Source organism: Bos taurus, chromosome 25, assembly GCF_002263795.3.
Source record: "Bos taurus isolate L1 Dominette 01449 registration number 42190680 breed Hereford chromosome 25, ARS-UCD2.0, whole genome shotgun sequence".
NCBI classification, from domain to species: domain Eukaryota; kingdom Metazoa; phylum Chordata; class Mammalia; order Artiodactyla; family Bovidae; genus Bos; species Bos taurus.
In genome coordinates, this window is record NC_037352.1 from 12,142,877 (window position 1) to 12,168,588 (window position 25,712).

Consider the following 25,712-nt stretch of genomic DNA (forward strand, 5'->3'; position numbering starts at 1 on the left):
TTACAAAGTTTAACTTACATATTATAAAATATACCTATCCCTGTAAACTTACATACATTTGCAAGCAAAACTATGATTTTACTTTGCTGTGTATTGAATTGTGTACATCAAATAAGATATATTGAAATCTCGACCCCCAGTAGCTCAGATTATGACCTTATTTGAAAATAGGATTGTTGAAAAGGAGAAAAAAAAAAAAAAGAAAATAGGATTGTTGTAGGTATAATTTAGTTCAATGTGACTTTGTCTTGTTTTAAGGTACCAAGTTGGTGGTACTTTGTTACAAAAGCTCTAAGAAGCTAAGACACATTCGTTTAAAAAATTTTTTTTACTGGAGTTCAGTTGATTTCCAATGTGTTAACTTCTGCTGGAGAGCAGATTCAGTTATACACGTACATACATTTTTCTTTACGTTTCCACTATGGTTTATCACAGGATATTAAATGTTGTTCCTGCGCTATACAGTAGGGCCTTGTTGTTTATCCATTCTATACATAATAGTTTGCCTCTGCTAACTCCAGACTCCCAATCCATTCCTCCTTCTCACCTCTTCTTCTTGACAACCACAAGTCTGTCCTTTAAGTGTATATATTAGTTTTTAGTGCTTTCAAATATAGCTGTTTTTTTTTTTTTTCAGTAAAAATACATGGTACACATTTAGAGCACTTCCATCACCTTAGTAAGATCCCTTATTCTTTATGCAATTTACAGTTCATTTTCACCCTGACCCTAGGAAAGCACTGACTCCTACTGGAGCACAGGAGACTCAAGTCTTTCAGCTGATGCCTGGCTTGATATTATCCCTGAGGACTCATTTTCACTCATGAAAATGACTCAGTAGGGAGACGCTTGGATGATCAACTTCGGGATATAATTTCATTCCACCCTCTCCTCCACCTTTGGTCTTAAAAGTTCTCAACTTTTGGGTCAAACTAAAATTTGAAAACCTAGTGTAACTCTTCTCCATATATGTGTATACTCCACACTCAAAATTTGGCAGTTTTAGATGGTCCACAGTTCATTTGTGAATCCCAATTGAAGAATCCTTGTTTTTCTATCATCTGCTTGAATATCTGTGGTGATGGGGAAGTCATTACTACTGAGGCAGTCCATTCTACCCTGGGGAGCTCTCTGCCCTGTGGAGCAATTTCTATTAGTTGAAATCTGGGTCCAGGTGGCTCCCACGTATCAGTTCTGGGACAGTCTTAGTGAATTGCAATATGAAACAGGAGACTGAGGAGTTTTCAATCCCAGGAGTTAAGTAGGAAGCTACAGAAAGCTGCATGGAAATGACTGCCAAACCTCTAGCAGATTCTCAGGATGGAGAAGCAGTGGGAAAGCTCAGAATTTGGAAAATCTTGTGTTTGAAAAATCCTGGTTCTTTTATGTGCTGTGTCCTTTGGAAATATTGATAGCCTGTCTGAGCCTAAGTCTCCTTTGTAAAAGAGAGAAACTTGGCTCATAGTAGTTGTTCTATCAAAAATCAATTTGAGGAGGAGATGGAAAAATCAAAGAGGAAAGGGAATTTTCATGTTTAATAGCATCCTAACAAATGAGATTATCAAGTCTTTAATACATAATCTCTTTTAAAATGTTTGTGTTATTGTTTAGTTGATAAGTCATGTCCAGCTCTTTGTGACCCCATGGACTGCAGCACACCAGGCTTTCCTGTCTTCACTATCTCCTGCAGCTTGTTCAAACTTATGCCCATCGAGTTGGTGATGCCATCCAACCATCTCATCCTCTGTTGTCCCATTCTCCTCCCGCCCTCAATCTTTCCCAGCATCAGGGTCTTTTCCAGTGAGTTGGCTCTTCTCATCAGGTGGCCAAAGTAAGGGAGCTTCCAGCTTCAGCATCAGTCCTTCCAATAAATATTCAGGGTTAATTTCCTTTAGGATTGACTGGTTTGATCTCCTTGCCATCCAAGGGACTCTCAAGAGTCTTCTCCACACCACAATTTGAAAGTAAAGGCCTTATTTTTTAGAGCAGTTTTAGGTTCACCTCAAAACTTAAAGAATGCTGTACAGTATGTAGCATTTTTAGATTGGCTTCTTCCACTTAGTCAGTCATCAGCATTTAAGGTTCCTTCATGTCTTTTTATCGGAGAAGGCAATGGCACCCCACTCCAGTACTCTTGCCTGGAAAATCCCATGGACAGAGGAGTCTGGTAGGCTGCAGTCCATGGGGTCGCTAAGAGTCCGACACGACTGAGCCACTTCACTTTCACTTTCCACTTTGATGTGTTGGAGAAGGAAATGGCAACCCACTCCAGTGTTCTTGCCTGGAGAATTCCAGGGACGGGGGAGCCTGGTGGGCTGCCGTCTATGGGGTCGCACAGAGTCAGACACAACTGAAGCGACTTAGCAGCAGCAGCATGTCTTTTTATGGCTCAATGGGTTGTTTCTTTTTAACAGTGAATAATATTCCATTGTCTGAATATACCATAGTTCACATATCCATTCACCTATTGAAGAACATGCAACTTTTATTGAATTAAATTAGGTCTCCATCTTACACTCAAGTGACCACAGAATGGAATGAGCAGATAGCAATGTTCCAAGACCATTTGGAAGGGAAATAATTCCTCTTAATGATTCAGGGTCCCACCAACATACCACAAAAGATAGGTCTTAGGTCACTAGCATCCTAACACCTACCACACTAAGAAATTAAAGAAATAAAATTGATTAGCTGAGGCTACTGGAACTGGCCTGAAAAATCACAATGCAATACCTCTACCAATTATAACCACCAACAGGTTCCATCCACCCCTACTTCCCTACGATGGGTGCTCTTGGAACTTCAGATCCAGGAAATGCAGCCCCATCCTGCCTTGTTATCCCCACTTACTTCTAATGAAACTACTAGGTTCAGTTCAGTTCAGTTCAGTTCAGTCGCTCAGTCATGTCCGACTCTTTGCGACCCCATGAATCGCAGCACGCCAGGCCTCCCTGTCCATCACCAACTCCCGGAGTTCACTCAGACTCACGTCCATCGAGTCAGCGATGCCATCCAGCCATCTCATCCTCTGCCTAGTGGAACCTTAATGGCTGGATAGACCCTTTATTTGCCTTCCTTCTTCCTGTTTTCTGTTTATCAACTGATTTACTGCACAGATATTCTTCCACCAAGAGAAATGATAAGCAAAAATTGATCACTATTATCCCTTCAGTTCAGTTCAGTCGCTCAGTCATGTCTGACTCTTTGCGACCCCATGAATCGCAGCATGCCAGGCCTCCCTGTCCATCACCAACTCCTGGAGTTCACTCAGACTCACGTCCATCGAGTCAGTGATGCCATCCAGCCATCTCATCCTTTGTCGTCCCCTTCTCCTCCTGCCCCCAATCCCTCCCAGCATCAGAGTCTTTTCCAATGAGTCAACTCTTCATATGAGGTGGCCAAAGTCCTGGAGTTTCAGCTTTAGCATCATTCCTTCCAAAGAAACCCCAGGGCTGATCTCCTTCAGAATGGACTGGTTGGATCTCCTTGCAGTCCAAGGGACTCTCAAGAGTCTTCTCCAACACCACAGTTCAAAAGCATCAATTCTTCAGTGCTCAGCCTTCTTCACAGTCCAACCCTCACATCCATACATGACCACTGGAAAAAGCATAGCCTTAACTAGACAGACCTTAGTTGGCAAAGTAATGTCTCTGCTTTTGAATATGCTATCTAGGTTGGTCATAACTTTCCTTCCAAGGAGTAAGCGTCTTTTAATTTCATGGCTGCAGTAGGTTAGGCATTGGATTTAACAAGGTCTCTGAAGATTTCAATTGGCAAGTGCCAATGATGAGACTTGGGAAAAAAATCAGAATTTTTTGCCTTGGTTTTCTGAAGGCTGAATTAAACAAGACTTAAATACAATGTTTTACTTTTTTTTTTTTTCTCTTCTGGCTTGAAACTAGAAGTAAAGGGGATTTTTTTCCTCCCTTTTCAAAAGACACCAGGTGAACCAGAAACAAACACACATTTTCCAAAACCAGTGAACCATGACATCAGAATTTTCTTTCAAGCCATACCTGAGTCAAACTTGTACTTCATACAGTTGGAGATTCTCAGCTAAACTGGCCCCAGACATGGACTTGTTTTTACCCAATTCACAGCCAATACAAAGTGTGTTCACCAGGGCTCTCTCTGGCTCTGTGATTGTTGCTGCTGAGGTTTTTATGGTCCCATTCTGTTTCTTCTTCTTTGTGTCTTAGTGGCTGTCTCTCTTCATGCCCCCTGTGTCTCTGTCTTTCATCTTTCTGCTTTCTACTTTCTGTCTCTCTCCTTCACTGTAATCTTTCTTTCTCACTTCCCCTTCTGAAATGCTCATAATATAAAGACCCTGGAGCACAAAGCCTGGGCTTGAAATCTACCCCCATCTCTGGCTATGTCTCCTTATCTGTCAGAGGTGCTAAGAAGCGTGCCTGGCACGTAAGAAGCATGCTCTAGTCAATCACTATTATTATTTCCCAGGTTTGTGCAGCCAACTTCCCTAGGTATAGTTTCTGGGACCAGCAAACTGGATGACATAGCAGATTTGGAAAGAGAAGACCGTAGGAGAGAAAGACTTCATGGGTTGAGGGAAAGAGAGACCTACTTAGTTCTCTTGGCTGCGTGGTTTCTCCTAACATCTTTTACAAGAAGCAATAGGAGGTGTCCCAGAAGATCGTAGGGTTTGCACATATAATGTCTTGATTGTCAGAGCATTTTAGCTATTGAACCTACACTGCCCCTACCCCAACCTGTGAAAGTGGTGAGAGTAACAGTTTTGAGGATAGAAAGGGAAAGAGAGAGACAACGTGGGAAGGAACATAAGAGAAGAGAAAGGGAATGAGAATAAATGAGAAGATGGAAAGAGAATCAGAGAGAGAGAGTAAAAGGAAAAGAACCCAGGAGGCAGAGAGAGCAATGCACTGTGGCCTCAGACCAGTGTTTTCTGCTGAATAGAGTAAGCAGGACCAAACTGCATCCTTGGGGAAAAAAAGATGCTATGGTCCACACAATTACTCCTGATCATACATTGTACTGAATGCAAACCTATTTTCTGTTCTATTCCATTTTACTACAATTCACTGTGCTGCCTCGGTTTCCAGCTGAGGTGCTGCTTGTGTAAGCCAAAGTCGAACTTCATACGGCAAAGATTTGGCTCCTTAGCAGCCGACAGAAATTAAAGAAAATAGAGCATGTGGCCCTGCAGAGTTAAAGAATAGAGATATTGATGCATTTCATTCAAAAGCAACGAACAAAAGACAACCTCCGACAAACCTATTCCATGCCATCTGCAATCAATATGCATCATTACAGCTACGCAGATGGCTAGGTTGTGGGAGGGTTCCAAGCCAGCGGTTCTCAGCCTCCGCTATGCACTCTGATCACCTGCTGCTGCTGCTGCTAAGTCACTACAGTCGTGTCCAACTCTGTGCAACCCTATAGACGGCAGCCCACCAGGCTCCGCCATCCCTGGGAGCTTTCAAAAGAAAAACAGTCCAGTGTCCAGGTTGCACCCCCCAGACTTGTTCAATGGTGGGGCCCAGGCAGCATTTTCAAAGCCCCCCAGAGGACTCCAGTGTGTAGCCGAGGTTCACAACCTCTGACCTTGGATGAGTCAAGCCACAGTGTTTCCAAACTCTGTAACCTGACTGCAGCAGGTAAGGTAGTGCAAGAGACAGCCGCACCTGTTGGGTAATTGCAGTACAAATTCAGAACGGTCAGGGGACTATGAAAAGTCCATCTGTTTTGTATAAGTAATCAAATGATATTCTTTTGTATAAGTAATCAAATGATATTCTTCATGAGAAACTTTCTCATTCCCTGACATTTGGTTTGCCCTGGTGTTTGATGGTCCTGGTTTTCTCTGTCTGTTTAGGGCCATCTGCTGCCTGTGATTGTGGAGAGAGGAGCAGAACGCAGCCAGGTGAGGCGGGGGGTGGGGGAGCTTCCCTGCCTGCCCGTGTCCTGGGAGTGAAGAAGTCTGTGTTGGGGCATGGCCCTGCACCTCGGCCTCAAGCTCCCACCACACCCCGGTTGTGGGTTGAATTGTGTCTCTGGTCAGATTCATGTGTTGAATTCCTAGCCCCTAGTGCTTTAAAATTTTATTTTTTATTTTATCATTAGAGTATAATTGCTTTACAATGTTGTGTTAGTTTCTACCGTACAGTGAAGTGAATCAGCTCTCTGTATACATATATCCCTTGCCTCTTGGACCTCCTTCCCACCCCCCAACCCCATCTGTCTAGGTCACCACAGAGCATTCAGCTGAGTCCCCGGTACTATACAGCAGCTTCCCACTAGCTATCTTTTTCACACATGAAGTGAAAGTGAAAGTCGCTCAGTCGTGTCTGACTCTTTGTAACTGTATAGTCCATGGAATTCTCCAGGCCAGAATACTGGAGTGGGTAGCCTTTCCCTTCTCCAGGGGATCTTCCCAACCCAGGAATCGAACCCAGATCTCCCACATGGCAGGCAGATTCTTTACCAGCTGAGCCACCAGGGAAACCCTTCTATACAGGAGCTTCCACAGGAAGCCCTCTTACACTACCTTTTATACAGGAGCTTACACAGCTGAGCTCCCACAAGAGCCCTTTTACACTACCTTTTTACACATGGTAGTGTGTATATGTCAGTCATACTCTCCCAATTCGTTCCACCCTCTCCTTCCCCCTGGGTCCATATGTTTGTTCTGTATACCTGTGTCTTTATTCCTGCCCTGGAAATAGGTTCATCTGCACAGGCAATGGCACCCCACTCCAGCACTCTTGCCTGGAAAATCCCATGGACGGAGGAGCCTGGTGGGCTGCAGTCCATGGGGTCATGAAGAGTCGGACACGACTGAGCGACTTCCCTTTCACTTTTCACTTTCATGCATTGGAGAAGGAAATGGCAACCCACTCCAGTGTTCTTGCCTGGAGAATCTCAGGGACGGGGAAGCCTGGTGGGCTGCCGTCTATGGGGTCGCACAGAGTCGGACACGACTGAAGCGACTTAGCAGCAGCAGCACCAGCACTATTTTTCTAGATCCCATATATTTGTATTAGTATGTAGTATTTGTTTTTTCTCTTTCTGACTTACTTCACTCTGTATGAGAGACTCTAGGTCCATCCACATGGACCCAGTTTTGTTACTGATTATGACTAAGTAGTATTCCATTGTATATATGTATTACATCTTCATTTTCCATTCATTTGTCGTTGGACATATAGCTAATCCCCAGTGCTTTAGAATGTGACTTTATTTTTTTTAATGGAACTATAATTGATTCACTATGTTGTGTTAGTTTCACGTGTACTGCAATATAGCTCAGTTTTATCTATGTATTTATATATACTCTTTTTCAGAGTCTTTTATAGATTATTACAAAATATTGAGCAGAATATGATGTTTAGAAATAGGGTCATGGCAGATGTAATTATTTAAAATGAGGTCCTATTGGAGAAGGATGGACCCTCCCCTTAATCCAGTATGAGTAGTGTCTTATGAAAAGTGGGACTTTGGACGCAGACATGTACCTGGGCAGCACATCAAGTGAAGCTGAAGGCAGAGATCAGGGCAATGCCTCGACACAAGCCAAGGAACACCAAAGATTGCCACCAGACCTCCAGAAGCTAGGGAAGAGGCATGGGACTGACTTCTCTCACCACCTCCAGGAGGAACCAGCCCTGCAGACACCACAGTTCCTGATTTCTGGCTTCCGGAGTTAGGAGACAATGTGTCTCTGTTGTCTAAGCCACCCAGTGAGTGGTTACTATAACAGCAGTCCAGGTCGGAAGAACCAATCCTTCACCTGATGGGAACATGTGGAGGGTTTCAGGCCTGGCAGAAGACACGTGCTAAACCCATCAACTGCTCTGGTTGTAATGTGTGCTCAGTTGCTCACTTGTGTCCAACCCTTTACCACCCCATAGCCTGCCAGGCTCCTTTGTCCATGGGATTATCCTGGCAAGAACACTGCAGTAGGTGGCCATTTCCTCATCCAGGGGATCTTCCCAACCCAAGGATTGAACCTACATCTCCTGCATCTCCTGCACAGGCAGGCAGATTGTTTACCATGGCACCACGTGGGAATCCTGCCCTGGTTATAAATCTGATTTCAAACCAATCCCCATGATTGTTGCTCTTGGCCCCCTCCTGCACATGGTACCTGCTGCCTTTAGCCGGCCAGCTTCATCGGGCATGTGGCCTGTGCAGTGTCCATGGCTTTTCATTGGCTGAGCCCTTGCCAGGAAAGAAAAGGAATCTTCTTCTTCTTCTTCTTTTTTTTTTAAAACAATATAGATTTATTATCTCATACCTTCCATCTTTCAGAAGGTTACGTGCAGCTTAGCTTGGTGGTTTCTCTACTTAGAATCTCATGAGGCTCACGTGATTACACTGGGCCCAGTTGAATAACTTAGGATCCTCTCTGTATTAAGGTCAACTGACTAGTCACCTTGATGGAATCTTTCTTCTTCTCAATGGGCTGTACACGTAGAAGGGCTCTGGGCTTATTTGAGTTCTCTGGTGTCGCCATCTAGAAATCCTGAATCATTTCTTAACCTGGGCCCAGCATCTTCACTTTGCACTGGGCCCTGCAAAGCCTGTAACCAGTCCCATCCCCAAGCCTCTTACCAATTTTCCTTCCTTCAGTCACATCCTGTTTACTTGCTTGTAGTGATTTCTCATTGTTTCTGGTCCACTAATGTCCCTCTCTTGTTGTTTTTCATTGATGTTATGTTCACTGACTCGATGGACATGAGTCTGAGTGAACTCCAGGAGTTGGTGATGGACAGGGAGGCCTGGCGTGCTGCAGTTCATGGGGTTGCAAAGAGTCGGACATGACTGAGCGACTGAACTGAACTGAACTGATGTTTTCCATTGATCATTTGTTTTCCCTTTTAGTCATATTATTTTGGCCATTTCCAGGGATTTGGGACAGAAGACGGCAGAAGGGGACTGTGTTGGACATCCACTCTGGTGTATTGTTGGGGCTTCCCTGGTGGCTCAGATGGTAAAGAATGCACTTGCAATGCAGGAGACCTGGGTTCAAATCCTGGGTTAGTCCTATTAAGGACCACAGCTGAGGGAAGGGGCAACAGTTCATTAAAGGTTGTGTGAATCTCTGAGAACAGATAGGCCAGCTTTGAGGCTCAGGTGACCAAGTAGGATCAAGATCCATGGAGGAAGTGCTGCACCCCTCAGGACTCTTGAGAGTGGTGGCTGTTCACATTGGCATAACATTTTGCTCATCTGATCATTTTATTCATAGCTCTCCTTGAAACCCTGGCATGGGTTTCTATTACCCCTAGGATTACAAGTTGGGCTACTGTTCCCACTTCTCTCTTCCCTCCCTGAATTAGAAATCGCACCTCCCTGCCCTTTCCCATGGGCGTCTGAAGTGTGTCTCTTCCTCTGCGGGCAAAGTGACCTTTCCTGCCCTGGCCAGGTGACCGGCCAATGGAACTTGAATGGAACTCCCATTGTGCCAGTTCCCAGCTGAGACCCTAAGAAACATTACATGCTTCCTCTCACCTTGTTGCATATCTGCCATCTACCATGAGAAAAACATGCCTCACTTAGCCACTGGTCCAAAGAGAAGGAGGAAGCAGGTGGAGTCAACCCACTGCCCTACCTAGATTCAAATCTAGCTGATTCTAGTCAAGCCCAGAAACACAACTGCCTCTCCAGAGACCCATAAGCAAAACTGAAATGCTTTTTTTTTTTTTCAATAGCCCACGTAGTTTGGGAGGTTTTTGTTAGGCAGAATTACAACAGCAAAAGCTGACTGATACAGAAAAGTTGTTAACTGGGTTTGTACGGCTTTCCCTGGCTGAGCCTTTCTTATCTACCCAGACTTATCCCCCAGCGTCATCCCCTTCTCTCCAGCACGTGCTCTGCTCTTTAATTCTTTAACTGTGCCATGTCTTGATTGGCTTTGAGTTAATAACATATTGTCTCCTTCCACCCCCCTCCCCCCTCCGAATCCCACTACCCTTTCACTTGGTTAATTCCTCATTCTTTGGCTCTCACACTAAATTCCATTTCCACCAGTAAGTTTCTGTATGATCAGGCCCCTAAGATGGCTGTTTTCTTGCTCTCTGTACATCCCCTGCTTGACCAATGCCTGCTTCATCTACACCCTACTCGCATAACTGACCTTCCTACATACAGTGCCTCTGCCCCAGCTAGTGATTGTTCCAATCTTCAGATTAGAACATCTCAACCATGATAGCTTATCAAAGGGGTGGTGAGCAGTGTGCCCCTCTGCTTGTTTCCCTGGTAACGGATGAGCCAATCTGACGTCAATTCCCTCTATAACCGGTAACCTCCTGCCATGTCCCACCTACCATCTGCCACCCATGGTGGGGTGTCGCTCCAGGAACTTGCTTGTAAGATCCCCCCATTCATTAAACCATTGATGTCTCTGTCACTGACTCCAAGCTCTTTCTTCCGTCCTGAAGCTAGCTAAGTACAGGGCTTGCAGACTGCTGGGTGCAACCCAACAATCTTCCATCAGACTTGCTAGAAAATGCCAACGGCCCCTGGTATATGCTCCTGTTGCCCCATGTTCTTCTCCTATTACAGCACTTGAAACGGTATAATATCATCATTAGTTTGATGGGAAAATATATGAAGACATTGGTGTTCCATTGCCACTTCTGCAGAACGACAAGAACAGAGGAGAAATAGCCATGCCTTGCTTTCCAAACTCCCCCCAGTTCCCCACACTAATCCCAAGTTGTCTATGAGACCCCTTCTTCCGTGTCAATTTTTTGTTTGTGAATTTATTTTATTATTGGAATATAATTGCTTTACTGGAGAAGGAAATGGCTACCCACTCCAGTATTCTTACCCGGAGAATTCCATGGGCTGAGGAGCCTGGTGGGCTACAGTCCATGGGGTCACAAAGAGCCGGCCACAACTGAGCGACTGAGCACATAACTGCTTTACAAGGTTGTGTTAGTTTCTGCTGCACAACAAAGTGAATCAGCTGTATGTATACACATATCCCCTCCCCCTTGGGCCTCCCTTCCCCATCCCACCCCTCTAACTCAGTGTTCTGTGATGATTCTCCATGTCATTTTAAAGCAAAGTAAGAACCTGGGTTTGTTTTACTTTTCCCCCTGCATCTTATGAAATTCTAAGCCATTTCTGGCATCATCCCAGCAGGGGAACAGGAAGAGAAGAGCTTGACTTTGGGGTCTAGCTTTGAGACAAGAGAGTCCCCCAGAGCGAGGATGGACAGTGGGCATGGATGCTTGGCACAAGGACTTGGAGGTCTGGTGCACCAAAGACATTGGATCACAATGTCTGGGTTGCTGGTCTGTAAGACTGGTCTCAGGTGTCATGGAAACCACAGCAGGAACCGTGAAGGCTCACACACAAGGACACTCACAGAAACCGGGAGAGATGTAGGGAAGGATGGGAGACCCTCTGTATTTTTGTTCTACTGCTGCAAAACCACCACTAATCCAAGGGCTTAAAACAATACAAATTTATCGTCTCACCATTTCCTGGGGTCAGGAATCTGGGCCGAGCATAAGTAGTCTGCTAGAAGTCTCACAGGATGAAATCAAGGTTCTCTGCAAAGTCCCACGTTAAGAGACTGAGCCTGGTGATGTCCAAGACTGAATTACCTGCCAACCAGACACAATTGGGGCTTGAAATGAGCCTTCACTTGGTTTACAGACAATAAATATCTTTGCTATTTCTTGCAACCTCACTATAAAAAAATAATTTGACTGGAGTATAGTTGATTTGCAATATTGTGTTAGTTTCAAGTGTACAGCGAAGTGATTATATATATAGGGCTTCCCTAGTGGCTCAGTGCTAAAGAATCTGCCTGCCAAGCAGAAGATGCAAGCTCAGTCCCTGGGTAGGGAAGATCTCCTGGAGAAGGAAATGGCAAGCCACTCCACTATCTTTGCCTGGGAAATCCCCTGGACAGAGAAGCCTGGCAGGCTACAGCCCATGGAGTTGCAAAAGACACAACTTAGCAACAAAAAACCAGCAACAATATATACGTGTGTATGTGTGTGTGTGTGTGTGTGTGTGTGTATTTTTTTTTTCAAAAAATTCTTTAGATTCTTTTCCATTATTTTCTGTATTTCAAGATGTTTGTGCTATACAGTAATCCTTGTTGTTTACCTGTTTTATATATAGTGCTAACATTTTGGGCTGAAATTCACATCTGCTGTTCTTTAAGCCTGTCTTTCCTGGTAGACCGTGAGCTCTTGGCAGCTGGGATGCTCCTGTTTTACTCTGTTGTATCTCCAGAGTTTCACTCAGTGCTTAAAACATACAGAGAGGGAATCAATGCATTTGTCAAATGAGTGACTGACTGTTAGGTGCTCAAGAAATGCCTTCCTACTGCACAAAACTGAGCCAGTTCTCATAAGCATCATGGGGCTCACAAAGACTGTTTTGGCAAGGAAGCAACCGGGTGTGGGAAGTTGAGGTAAGAGGTTCAGGGTCACATAAATAGTAACAGCAGAGCTAGAACTTTTTCATTATCTTCACCAAAAAAAAAAAAAAAAATTCCTTTCTATTTGGAACGTGGCTCTGAAATGTGACACTGACACATTCTAAATCGCATGACTCACGCTTTCATCTTCCACGATCAAGAGCGGGGTGGGGGGGGGCGGTGCAGGGTGAAGAGTAACAAATTAGAAACCTATAAGACGAGATTTTAGGTTGAGCCCTGAGATGCTAACGTCTCCTAGAAACTCCAACCCCGCAGTGCCTGGATTTTCCAAATGGATGACTCTCCTTTTGTAAAGGAGCACAAACCAAAGCAATCCCGAGGGCTCACAACAGAACTTGGTTTGTCTCAGACAGACTTGACTCTTAGTTCAGGATTTCTGTTGCTTAAATAGGGTAGGGCTATTCAGTGAGCAGCAATCTAGGGTGTGGGTTATATTTCTTATAAATCTTATGTCGTTTTTGTTCAGTAACCAAGTCGTATCTGACTCTTTGCGACCCCATGAACTGCAGCATGCCAGGCTTCCCTGTCTTTCACCATCTCCTGGAGTCTGCTCTACTTCATGTCCATAAATCATGTGCCACTCCATTAATTCTTGCCTCGGGGCCTTTGTGCATGCTGTGATGGCTGCTGAGAAGGCTCTTCCACCTTCCATGTTTCCATCCTTCAAGAATTCTTGACTTAAACATCAATCCTCAAAGGGGGTTTTCCTGGTACTCAATCTTCAGGCATCTTCCTTCTCCCTTTATCCTTCTCCCTATATTCCACATTTAGCATTTTTCATAATCTTTTGAATTATATATTAATTTTATGTGCTTGTCTGTCCCTCACTAGGTTACAGGCTTCACAAGGGCAGCTAACAATGTGGTTTATTCACCAATGTTAACCCAGCTCTAACACAGTGCCTGGACAATATTATATTCACTGATTATTTGTTAAATAACTGAATGGATGAATTGATTAATAAATGGAGTTCCTCAGGGCATTTAGCAAGTATTGATTAAGCCCCAATTTTGTGCACCTGATGCTGGGATTAAAAATCATGCAAGACCCGAGTCCTTCCTTCTAGGTGTTTACAGTCTAGCGCAGCAACATGCACAGATATATCCAAAATGATCCAGGTTTCACCTGGCTTACCCACACATGGAGCCAAATTGGCACAAACACTTAAATTGCCATGACCCTTTGTCTCTAGCAAAGAACTACATGGCCTTTTCCTTCCCCACCATCTCCCTTGGCTATTTGTGAGGCCCCAGCCATGCTTCACACATGCTCAAAGACCAGCCCACTGATGGTCTCATCACTAACATCCGGGTCACACTGCCACATCACTCCTGGCTCTGTTGCTTCTGGGTCCTATCAGGAGTGTGGCTTTCTGGCCTCCCATAGGAGTTCTTCAATACCTCCGTGCTCCATAAAAGGCCAGCTGGGGGTAGCCATGGTTTTCCAGAACAGAAATGAGGAGAGTGTGTATCTATTAATCCCAAACTCCTAGTTTGTCCCTCCCCTTGCCTTTCCTCTTTGGTAACCATAAGTTTGTTTTCTATGTCTGTGAGTCTATTAAATTTATTTCTTTATTGAAATATATTTGACATAATAACATTGTATAAGTTTAAGGCATATTACCCATTAATTTGATACATTTACATAGCACAATATAATGATCATTGTAGATTTAGCTAACACCTCTATCACAACACATAATTATCATTTCTAGGAATAAGCATTCTGAGCCTAATTAAATTCTAGTCTCTTAGCTATTTTGATATTTATATTACAATATTATTGTGTGTAAACACTATGCTATGTTTTTGATATCCAGGACTTATTTATCTACTAGCTGGAAGTTTCTACCCTTAAACCACACCTTCACTATGGTGAGAGAATAAGATAGTCACTTTTAACCAATCTCCTGATACCTGGAAATCTCCATTGTAATAAGCAATGACTCTAAAGGTTAAACAACTTCCTCATTGTCACTTTATAAGCCATCCTGTAAAGTCATGCCCCTGAGCTTCATATCCTTTTTAAGTCTGAAAGTTCCCCATTCACAAACTGTTCTTGTATGTAAGAACATACTAAATACTGTTACTTAGTACATCTTACTAGACATTGTTTATTGATTTGATTACTTCAAGTTTGCTATTTCTGGATTTTTGGCAGAGTCAAATCATTATAACATAAAGTCACTATTTTTCTTTTCAGAAAGACCAAGTGTGATCATGCATGTTAAGTCACTTCATTCATGTCTGACTCTTTGCAACCCTATGGACTGTAGCCCCCCAGGCTCCTCTGTTCATGGGATTCTCTAGGCAAGAATGCTGGAGTGGATGGCCATGCCCTCCTCCAGGGGATCTTCCTGATCCAGGGATCGAACCTGAGTCTCTTATGTATCCTGCTTTGGCACGTGGGCTCTTTACCACTGGTGCCACCTGGGAAGCCCCAGTGTGATCATGGATGGGAGGCACATTCAGATACCACCCACCAACTCTCAGTGGGGATGGGGGGGGCAGGGCAGCCATGGCTCTCCTTGGCCTCCCAATGGTGTCTTTCTCCAATAAGGGAAACAGTTGCTGCCAGGGTCCCCGCAGTGGTGACTTAACTGGATGACAACTGAAAAATTCATTCTGAAAATCCTCACTCCATGTCTAAACACATCAGCTTGCCTGTTTCCATTTCATGCAGATCACATGACCCCAAATGGCCAGCTATTGAAGGACAGAGACTAGAAGGCACTGGATGTGCACCCTGTCTTCTTGACATGGACTTAATTGATTGAGGACCAAAGGAGGAAATTGCTGTGAACCAAATAAATTTACCCAACATCTCTTAGCAGGTAAGCTGGTGATTCTCCAACATAAGCCTATGTCCATGTCACTTGGGGAGTGCACTAAAATGCATATTTCTAGGTTCAGACCTAGAGAGTTTGGCCACACTTGGGGAAACACTGCTGTAAGTTGTCAGAGTAATAACCATATTGCTGGATCTTCCAAAGTTTAAAGAGAATTTATTGGGTGCCTAAGTGAAGAGGAACTCAAAAGCCTCTTGATGAAAATGAAAGTGGAGAGTGAAAAAGTTGGCTTAAAGCTCAACATTCAGAAAACGAAGATCATGGCATCCGGTCCCACCACTTCATGGGAAATAGATGGGGAAACAGTGGAAACAGTGTCAGACTTTATTTTTCTGGGCTCCAAAATCACTGCAGATGGTGACTGCAGCCATGAAATTAAAAGATGCTTACTCCTTGGAAGGAAAGTTATGACCAACCTAGATAGCATGTTCAAAAGCAGAGACATTACTTTACCAACAAAGTTTAGTCTAGTCAAGGCTATGGTTTTTCCTGTGGTCACGTATGGATGTGAGAGTTGGACTGTGAAGAAGGCTGAGCGCCGAAGAATTGATGCTTTTGAACTGTTGGAGAAGACTCTTGAGAGTCCCTTGGACTGCAAGGAGATCCAACCAGTCCATTCTAAAGGAGATCAGTCCTGGGTGTTCATTGGAGAGACTGATGTTGAAGCTGAAACTCCAGTACTTTGGCCACCTGATGCAGAGAGCTGACTCATTTGAAAAGACCCTGATGCTGCAAAAGATTGAGGGCAGGAGGAGAAGGGTATGACAGAGGATGAGATGGCTGGATGGCATCACTGACTCGATGGACGTGAGTCTGGGTGAACTCCGGGAGTTGGTGATGGACAGGGAGGCCTGGCATGCTGCGATTCATGGGGTCGCAAAGAGTCGGACACGACTGAGCGACTGATCTGATCTGATGCTCCAATTATTTTTCTGAGCGCTTTACCCACTTTCATTTCTTTAATCTTCTTAATAGACTTATCCTAAAGGAAATCAACCCTGAATATTCATTGGAAGGACTGCGGCTGAAGCTGAAGTTCCAATACTTTGGTCACCCAATGCGAAGAACGGACTCATTGGGAAAGACACTGATCCTGGAAAAGATTGAAGGCGGGAGGAGAAGGGGATGACAGAGGATGAGATATTTGGATGACATCACCAACACGATGGACATGAGTTTGAGTAGGCTCTGGGAGTTGGTGATGGACAGGGAAGCCTGGCGTGCTGCAGTCCACGGGGTTGCAAAGAGTCGGACACAACTGAGCAACTGAACTGAACTGAACTGAACAATAATAAACTGAGTTTGGAGCAGCATATTTGATGTGTGGTATATCTTGTGGAATGAATGAATGGATGTGTAATTGACCAGAAATGAGAGGTACCCTGTGGAATGCACCCTTGATAGCAATCATATTAATCTCATGTGGAATATTATTCATGATCTCTATTGGGTTTGACATCTCCCAAACACCCTATTGGAAATGGAGACAGTAATTCAAAAGCATTACTTAATCACAGTATTAGATGGTGCTGATAAGTGTCATCATAGACATACTTCCACAAGGAAAGAAGCATGTTATTAGCATTAAACGATCTGAGTAGGTTGTATAAGGAACTGAGTACAGAATGATGCCTTCCCAGTTCAGGGTCTAAAAGATAGACTGAATAACAAGTAACTCGAATTTGTAGATGAAGGCTTTGGTAATAAGTGGTTGGGATTTGGGGGCAAGTCACTAATTTACTATTATGGGCCTCAGTTTCCTACCCTGTGAAGGAAAAGGGGCATGAAGCCGATGGTTCCTCTGATTTTCCTTTGACCCCCATCAAACTATCCCCCTCTGAAAATATAAGATATTGCAAGGGGAAATAACAGATCTTGAAATGGTAGATTTCTGATTCAAACACAGTCTTTCTTTACCCTTAATCCAGTCATGTTCCACTATTATTTTCTTTATGTCATCTCCACTACCTGAAATGCCCTTCTTCACTCAAAAAACAACAAAATGTGTCTTGGGTACCTGTAATGGTCCCTATTGAAATTTGATCCCTGGACTCAGAACAGAGGCCCCTCTCCCTCTTTGACCCTTTGAGACTTTCTGAGTCTCAAAGTTCTGCTGTCCTACACTCCTTCCTCCCATGCTCCCCAAAGTTCTACAGAGTGTAGTGTGTACCAGTGGCCTTGTGGGTTGGGAAGGCTACATGACATAGTATAAGATATCAGTTGAGTCCCAGAGTTAAACACATATGGGCTTTCTAACTTCACGACTTCCAGTGCGTGACTCTGGAAACACAACACTTTATATCACTAAGCCTTAACTTGTTTATGTAAGGGGACAGAAAGGAGACAGTGATGCTATTGTGAGACTGTGAGATGCTATTGTGCTGTTGCCTAACCAACAGTCATCCCATCTTTGTTGAAAAAAGAGTATTGTTTCATTTAGGTACTCAAGGCAAGGTATCTTGTGCCAGGGGATGAATTTTGACTTTTAGAGTGATCATAATAATCCTAGTCCATTCAGGTTAGGCCATGCAATCATTTCTGGATCATGCAGTCCAAAGGGAAACCTGCTGCAGAATGCTGGGGAAAGACTTCCCTCCCTAACAAGAAGAAAGAGAATGGAGAAAAGAGTGAGCCCATCTTCCTTCTTCATAGTTTTAGACATTAATGATTCTATGATGGTTGGTGCTACAGCAGCCATCTTGCAGTCATGAGGGGAAAGGCAAGAAAATCACAGAAAAGTCATACAGAGCCCTGACAGTGTCTAGGTGCTGAATCTACTTTCTCTGAAACATTTTTCTCTAGATGCTTTATCATATGAGAAATAAATCTCTCTACTGCTTAGCCATTTTTACATTTTATGGGATCTTCAAGTTATTCTGTGTTGTATACACTCTTTAAAAGAAAGCAAAATCAAAACTATGAAAATTAGGTACAGAAATAAATGTTAATTTAGAATTAAAAAAGAAGCCACAGCAGATTTCAAATTTTAAAAGATGATAAATGCCCACATCACCAAATTTTTGAAGATAATAGTTTTTACTAAGAGACTAATCAATCTCTATAATATTTTTACCCTCTATGCTCATGCTGCTTACTCTGTCTTCATAAGACAATAATTTTATAAAGATACTTTCTATAAAGAGAATAAAGAATTCTAACGTTCTCTTTTCAAAACTATTTATTTGGCTGTGCCACGTCTTGTTTGCAGAATGTGGGATCCCTGACCAGGGATTGAACCCAGGCCTCCTACATTGGGACCTCAGAGTCTTAGTAACTGGACCACCAGGGAAGTCCCTTTAACTTTTTCTAGCATGGTTGATAAAATACTATATGACTATTGATTGTTTAGAAAATTTTGTTTCAGCTGCACAACTCACTGTTTTAGTAATGTCATGTAAATTTGTATTGTCACTAAATTTGGGGAAAGCTCTAATGAATTTGTTTCATATATGAGTTATAAGCTTTAGAAGAATTTCCCACAGACTAGTTTCTGACTCCGTAAACTTCCAACCTAAATTCTCCTCTGGTACCTGCATTTCTTCTGGCCCCATTGAAGTACCACCTCTGCCCCTGCAGTTTTGGATCAAGATATCATATGAGTCAGCGCAGTGGCGGCGGGAGTGTTCCTGGAAACCATAGGGATAAGTCACTCCCGGGTAGAGTAACTTAACTATTCATGGAAATGAGTGAGAAACACATAAATATATCCCACAAAACCCTACCCTGATGTGTTACTGCTGCTGAATCCCAAATCCCCAAGTGCTCTCAGCCTCTCCAGCACCAACCACGATGGAATATGTAATAAAGGACAAGCTCCAGGAGAAAGAATTCACAGCCTTAAGCCACTGCCAGGCAAACATTTTACTTTTACAAATTTTCAAAGCAATATGTGATGATGGAAACACGTTGCTTGGGCCTTAGAAATGGTCCATATGAGGGAGGGGACCCTAAAACGTAAGTTTTGTGTTCTTCACATTGAATATATCTTGCTCTGATGACAGGCATGCCAAGAACTGAATGAACCCACAATATAAATAAAGTGCTTATCACAATGTCTGGCACATGATGAAGTCTGAAATATGGTAACAATGATTATATTTTTGCTGTTGCTGCTAAGTCGCTTCAGTTGTGTCTGACTCTGTGCGACCCCATAGATGGCAGCCCACCAGGCTCCCTACTCTCTGGGATTCTCCAAGCAAGAACAATGGAGTGGGTTGCCATTGCCTTCTCCAATGCATGAAAGTGAAAAGGGAAAGTGAAGTTGCTCAGTTGTGTCCGACTTTTTGCAACCCTACCGACTGCAGCCCACCAGGCTCCTCCATCCATAGGATTTTCCAGGCAAGAGTACTGGAGTGGGGTGCCATAGCCTTCTCTGGATTATATTTTTAGGAGTTTTATTATTATTTAAGATGGTACCTCCCATACCACCTCCTTTTTTCCCTCCTGAATGTGTTTTCATTGCTGGGATAAAGGGCAGAAAAAAGTCTTTGACTCACACTTTTCTCCCTCTGGGTTGTTGTTGCTTTTCAGCCTTGAAGTTGTGTCTGACTGTTTTCGACCTTATGGACTGAAGCACACCAGGCTTCCTTGTCCTTCACTATCTCCTGGAGTTTGCTCAAATTCATGCCCATTGAGTCTGTGATGCTATCTAACCATCCCTTTTAGTTTTTTGGTGTGAAATCTGTTCATGGGGGCTCTAGTTTTCAAGGGTTAAAAATTCCTAAGCCTGGTAAGGATGAAGGTTTCTTTAATTGCAGTGAACAGGAAATGAGTGATATCGTTCCGATCAATAGTTTTATGATTACTTTTTAAAATTACATCTTTGCCCTAAAATCGGCATGCTATATTTAGGTACCATCACCACCAGACATCTGCCCAATGAGGCAACAGCACTTTTTATAAGTGATACGTCATCTATTTATTTCGGCAGCTAAGTACCTTCTGGCACAACAAACAGCCACCTTTGGAAACAAAGATGGAATTTTGGGTGCCTTAACAGATATGGGTTGTCTAAAATTACAGACGGTGCTAATTAACTGGAACATAGAATTAGAACCTACAGTTCAGAAAATATGCAAGAAAAATAGAGTGTTTGTCAGAAAGTCGAGCACTGGGGAACGAAGCTGACTGTTTCAAGGATGCTAAATTGATGATAAGAATTAGGTACTGCTGTTAAATCTCAATAAACAAAGCCTGACAGGTTGTGGCTGAATTAGATCATCTGTTTGCTCAAAGAGAGAGTGTTTAAACTCCATTTCATTGATACTAATAAAAATTCTGAATAAACCTAGTGAAAAAGATACTACTCTCTGTGGGAGGGGAGACTGAAATTGACCATAACTTCATTTATGTCTAACAAATTAATTTTCCCCTGTCAAATATACCTTAATTCAAAGAAAATAGCTGTCATTAGTATTCTTGAATTTAATATCTGAATGAATGGCTTAGAGTAACTAAAAAATATTAGGAGAGGCTGGTGGAGTCTGGTGCTTCCAAGAGAGCCTGATGGATAAAGTCAAGTAAAAGAGGCAATGTTGCAAAGTTTCAAAGACTAGGACTTTTATCCTAGCTCCATCTCTAATTCACTGGATGATTTTAGTCAAATATCTAAGTGATCTGGCTAATAACTACAGTAATAATTCCTGCCTCCTTAACTAAGTAATAATCATGGAACACTTGGGAAGCTGGAAGGCACTGCATAAAAGCAAAAGTGAGAATGACAGTTAAGCCTGGAGATTAGAAGCCCAAATTGTATGTGAGTCAGGCCTAAACTCTACTAGAATCTCAGCCACTAACCGGGTATGTGGTCAAGGGCAAAGTTCTTAACTTCTCTTCAGAAACAGCTCCAGCGATGGCCAGATGAGATAATGTGTGAATTAGTTAGTTTACCTGTGTGTATCAACAGCCCAGAATAGTAATAACTTAAACATAAAAAAGATGAGATGCAAGGAAAGCAATCCAGGCAAGCATGGCCTCTCTGCTCTACAAGGTCATTCAGGGATCCAGGACCCTCCTCTCTTGTTGCTCTGCCATCCCTAGGCTGTTTTTGTTTCTGCATCAGCAAGGATGGCTTGACAGCGATCTGAATTCCAAAAAGCAAGATGGATGAAGGAAAAGTAAGGTGAATACGGGCATATCCCTTGTCTGTCTGTCTGTCTGTCTATCAACCTACTTAACCTGTTATTTCTGTCTGTGCCCATGTGCTCACTCAGTTGTGTCTGACTCTGTGACCCCATGGACTGCAGCCCGGCAGGCTCCTCTGTCCCTGGAATTCTCCAGGCAAGAATACTGCAGTGGGTTGCCATTTCCTCCTCCAGAGTATCTTCCTGACCCAGGGATCAAACCCAGGTCTCCAGAGTCTCCTGCATTGGCAAGTAGATTTTTTTTTTTTTTTTACCATAGAAGCCACTTGGGAATCCCCCATTATTTCTATCTACATTTCTATAAATAACATGTTTGACTTTTATCATTATGAGACTTAACAATTAAACAATGTTTTTATACAAGGAGTTTTACAACTCATTGTTGCAAAGTTCTGAAATTCTTGGAGACAGGTCACCATCATTTTAGGCTCTTCAATGTCTGATCTGTTAGAGGGAGCCTTACCCTTGGGCTGCAGCAGCTAATGGGAATATGTCAGTCTGGGGAGTCAATCTTGTCCCAATTTCCTGGGATGTTCTAGGTTTCAGAACTAAAAGTCCTGTGTCCCCTGATCCCCCCTAAGTCCTGGGAAAGCTGAGATGGTTGTTCACCCAAGATGCCCCATCATGGGATTCAGAGAGACCTCTGGGGATGAGACTGGTTTGGAGCTTCAGGAGAACCAGATGAGGCACCTGGGGTGTCAGAGATAGAAGGGGCTTTGAAAATATAGGCCAAATCCTTGTTTTATGGTCTGTTGTTGTAGTTTAGTTGCTAAGTCATGTCTGACTCTTTTGTAACCCCATGGACTGTAGTCCACCAGGCTCCTCTGTTAGACTTGCTATATAAAAGGAAAGGAATGATGTACCCGTGGTTATGTCATTCCTAACTGGAGAGGTGTGTGTATTAGTCACTCAGTCGTGTCTGATTATATGTGACCCCATAGACTGTAGCCTGCTAGGCTCCTCTGTCCATGAAATTCTCCAGGCAAGACTACTGGAGTGCGTTACCCTTTCTTCCTCCGGGGGATCTTCCCAATCTAGGAATCAAAAGCCAGTCCCTTGGATCGCCTGCATTGGCAGGTGGATCTTTTACCTCTAGTGCTACCTAGGAAGCCTAACTAGAGTGGTAGGTAGAATAAATTGCAGAAGGCTGAGGAGGCCGTTGTCCAAACACACCTCCAACATGGGTCTGCCCAGGCATGGCCTTTCCCTCCCACCTAACAAGAAAGTTCATTCACAAGCTGGTTATTGGGTTCAGTTCAGTTCAGTCGCTCAGGTGTGTCCGACTCTTTGAGACCCCATGAACCACAGCATGCCAGGCCTCCCTGTCTATCACCAACTCCCAGAGTCCACACAAACCCATGTCCATAGAGTTGGTGATGCCATCCAACCATCTCATCCTGTCGTCCCCTTCTCCTCCTGCTCTCAATCTTTCCCAGCATCAAGGTCTTTTCAAATGAGTCAGCTCTTCCCATCAGGTGGCCAAAGTATTGGTGTTTCAGCTTCAACATCAGCCCTTCCAAAGAACACCCAGGACTGATCTCCTTTAGGATGGATCTCCTTGCAGTCCAAGGGACTCTCAAGAATCTTCTCCAACACCACAGTTCAAAAGCATCAGTTCTTTGGTGCTCAGCTTTCTTCACAGTCCAACTCTCACATCCATACATGACCACTGGAAAAACCATTGCCTTGATTAGATGGGCCTTTGTTGACAAAGTAATGTCTCTGCTTTTTAATATGCTGTCTAGGTTGGTCATCAGAGAAGGCAATGGCAACCCACTCCAGTACTCTTGCCTGGAAAATTCCATGGGCAGAGGAGCCTGGTAGGCTGCAGTCCATGGGGTCGCAAAAAGTCAGACACGACTGAGTGACTTCACTTTTCACTTTTCACTTTCATGCATTGGAGAAGGAAATGGCAACCCACTCCAGTGTTCTTGCCTGGAGAATCCCAGGGACTGGGGATCCTGGTCGGCTGCCGTCTATGTGGTCGCACAGAGTTGGACATGACTGAAGTGACTTAGCAGCAGCAGAAGCAGGTTGGTCATAACTTTCCCTCCAGGGAGTAAGTGTCTTTTAATTTCATGGCTGCAATCATCATCTGCAGTTATTTTGGAGCCCCCAAAAATAAAGTCAGCCACTGTTGCCACTCTTTCCCCATCTATTTGCCATGAAATGATGGGACTGGATGCCATGATCTTAGTTTTCTGAATGTTGAGTTTTAAGCCAACTTTTTCACTCTCCTCTTTCACTTTCATCAAGAGGCTCTTTAGTTCTTCTTCACTTTCTGCCATGAGGGTGGTGTCATCTGCATATCTGAGGTTATTGATATTTCTCCTGGAAATCTTGATTCCAGCTTGTGCTTCCTCCAGCCCAGCATTTCTCACGATGTACTCTGCATATAAGTAAGTTAAATAAGCAGGGTGACAATATAGAGCCTTGACATACTCTTTTTCCTATTTGGAACCAGTCTGTTATTCCATGTCCAGTTCTAACTGTTGCTTCCTGTTATTGGGTTAGACCATGAATATTCAATCAGTGGAGAGGACCTAGAAGGTACCTAGAGGACCCAAAGGTACCCAAAGCCTGTCCTCTTATTTTTCCTTACTTTTTTCTCTTTTCTCCTTCTATAACTCTTGTGTTAATTGGAGTTCTATTGATTATAGACAGATGAAAGACATCTAACTCAAACTGGTTTCAGCCAGAAAATGGAAATGTATTGGCTCAGATGACTAGATTCATAAAATAATCCAGCTTCAGGTACAGCTGGATTCAGGGGTTCAAATCACAGCATCAGGAATCTATTTTCATCTCTGCTTCTATCTGAATAAGTTTTGTTCTTTGGAAGATTTTTCCCCTCATGCTGACAAAATTGCTTCTGATAGACCCAGACACACTCCCTTGAAACTTGTGAAAAGAGAGCTTCTCCTTTTAGTAGATCTCATAAAATTCCCAGAATTGAGTGATACCAGTCTGACTTGGTCACATTTGCCCATGATTATGGTCAAAGAATGAACCAAGCTGCTTGGACACCCTGCTTTGTGTGTGCATCCCTAGAGTAGGGGACTGTGAGGTCAGCCCCACATGAGGTCCACAGGCTGGGTGAGAGTAGAGAGGTCTGGTTTCCCAGATGAAAATGTTGATGCTAGAGCTGGAAGAAGGGGATAGAGATGCTCAGTAGGCAATATCAGCAGATGTCCATAACATCTCCTAAATTCTCTCCTCTCTCTTTTCTTTCTTTTTTCTTCTTTCCCCTACACTATATTCTCTTTCTCCCTCCTCTTTCTTTTTCCTCTCTCTGTCTCTGTATATTTCTCTCACTGTGATAGCCATTATGCAAGCCATTATGCAATCTGATAGCTGCCTGAAGTCAGGTACCTGACTTTAGGTATCAGATTCAAGAAGACAAGGGACGATTAAATAACAAATCTAGTAAAATGTGATGTTCTTGGGGAATGCAATCATACATACACACATGAATAAACAAATAATAAATGAATGAGTGAAATGGTATAGTCGAGAAATATGCAAAATTACCCTAGGCACACAGAAAAAGGAGGGATTGATTTCATCTGGATCAACTGAAAACTCAGGGAAGTTCTCACAAAGGAAAATCTGACTCCGAAGGATGCAGAAAGAAACCCCCACATAATCACAGTTAAGATCCACACCATCAGTTCTGTGCTCACCTCCAAATTTCTTTATGGAATTTGAAGAAAATTCAATGATTGAAAATCAGGAAATTTGAACAAATAAAACCTGTCACTAAAATTAACCTTGTGTAGCCATCTATGGGGTCGCACAGAGTCGGACACAACTGAAGCGACTTAGCAGCCCCAGCAACAAGCAATTTATCACTCTCGTCACCGATTTTATCATTTGTAACAAGCAGATGGAACTGTTTCTGAGGCTCTTCACCGGGCTCTCAAAACAAGGATTTCTCTCTTGAAAATATTAAAGACACTGGCTTTTAGAATGAATGAAAGGCTCTTTGATGATGAGATTCTGGTTAACTATGCACCCCTGCTTTGAGGTCTCTGCATGTATACACCTGTGGAGAAATTGGTCTACCGATGTCTGAATCAGCCAGTTGCTACTCTGGGTATCTATGAGTATATCTTTAATGGGAGATTAAGCAGAAGAGAAAGCAAGATGTCCCTAAGCTAAACCTGGGCCATTTTATTACATTGTCAGAAGTCATCTTGGAAATGTAGCAACAGCTAAGAAGTTAAGGCAACTGCAGAGCCAATAGGGGATTTCTGTGGCCAGATTAATCTCTTCTTTC

At 43.3% G+C, this 25,712-nt stretch overlaps 1 protein-coding gene across 1 annotated transcript in view; it reads left to right on the top strand.

Moving 5' to 3' along the window:
• Window positions 1-15,523, top strand: part of SHISA9 (shisa family member 9) — a 525,155-nt gene extending 509,632 nt beyond the window's left edge. The window contains 2 exon segments of the mRNA NM_001145203.1: window positions 5,852-5,899; window positions 15,125-15,523. Of these exon segments, the coding sequence (NP_001138675.2) occupies window positions 5,852-5,899; window positions 15,125-15,168 (92 nt within the window). The 3' untranslated portion in view covers window positions 15,169-15,523.
• The last annotated feature ends 10,189 nt before the right edge of the window (window positions 15,524-25,712 follow it).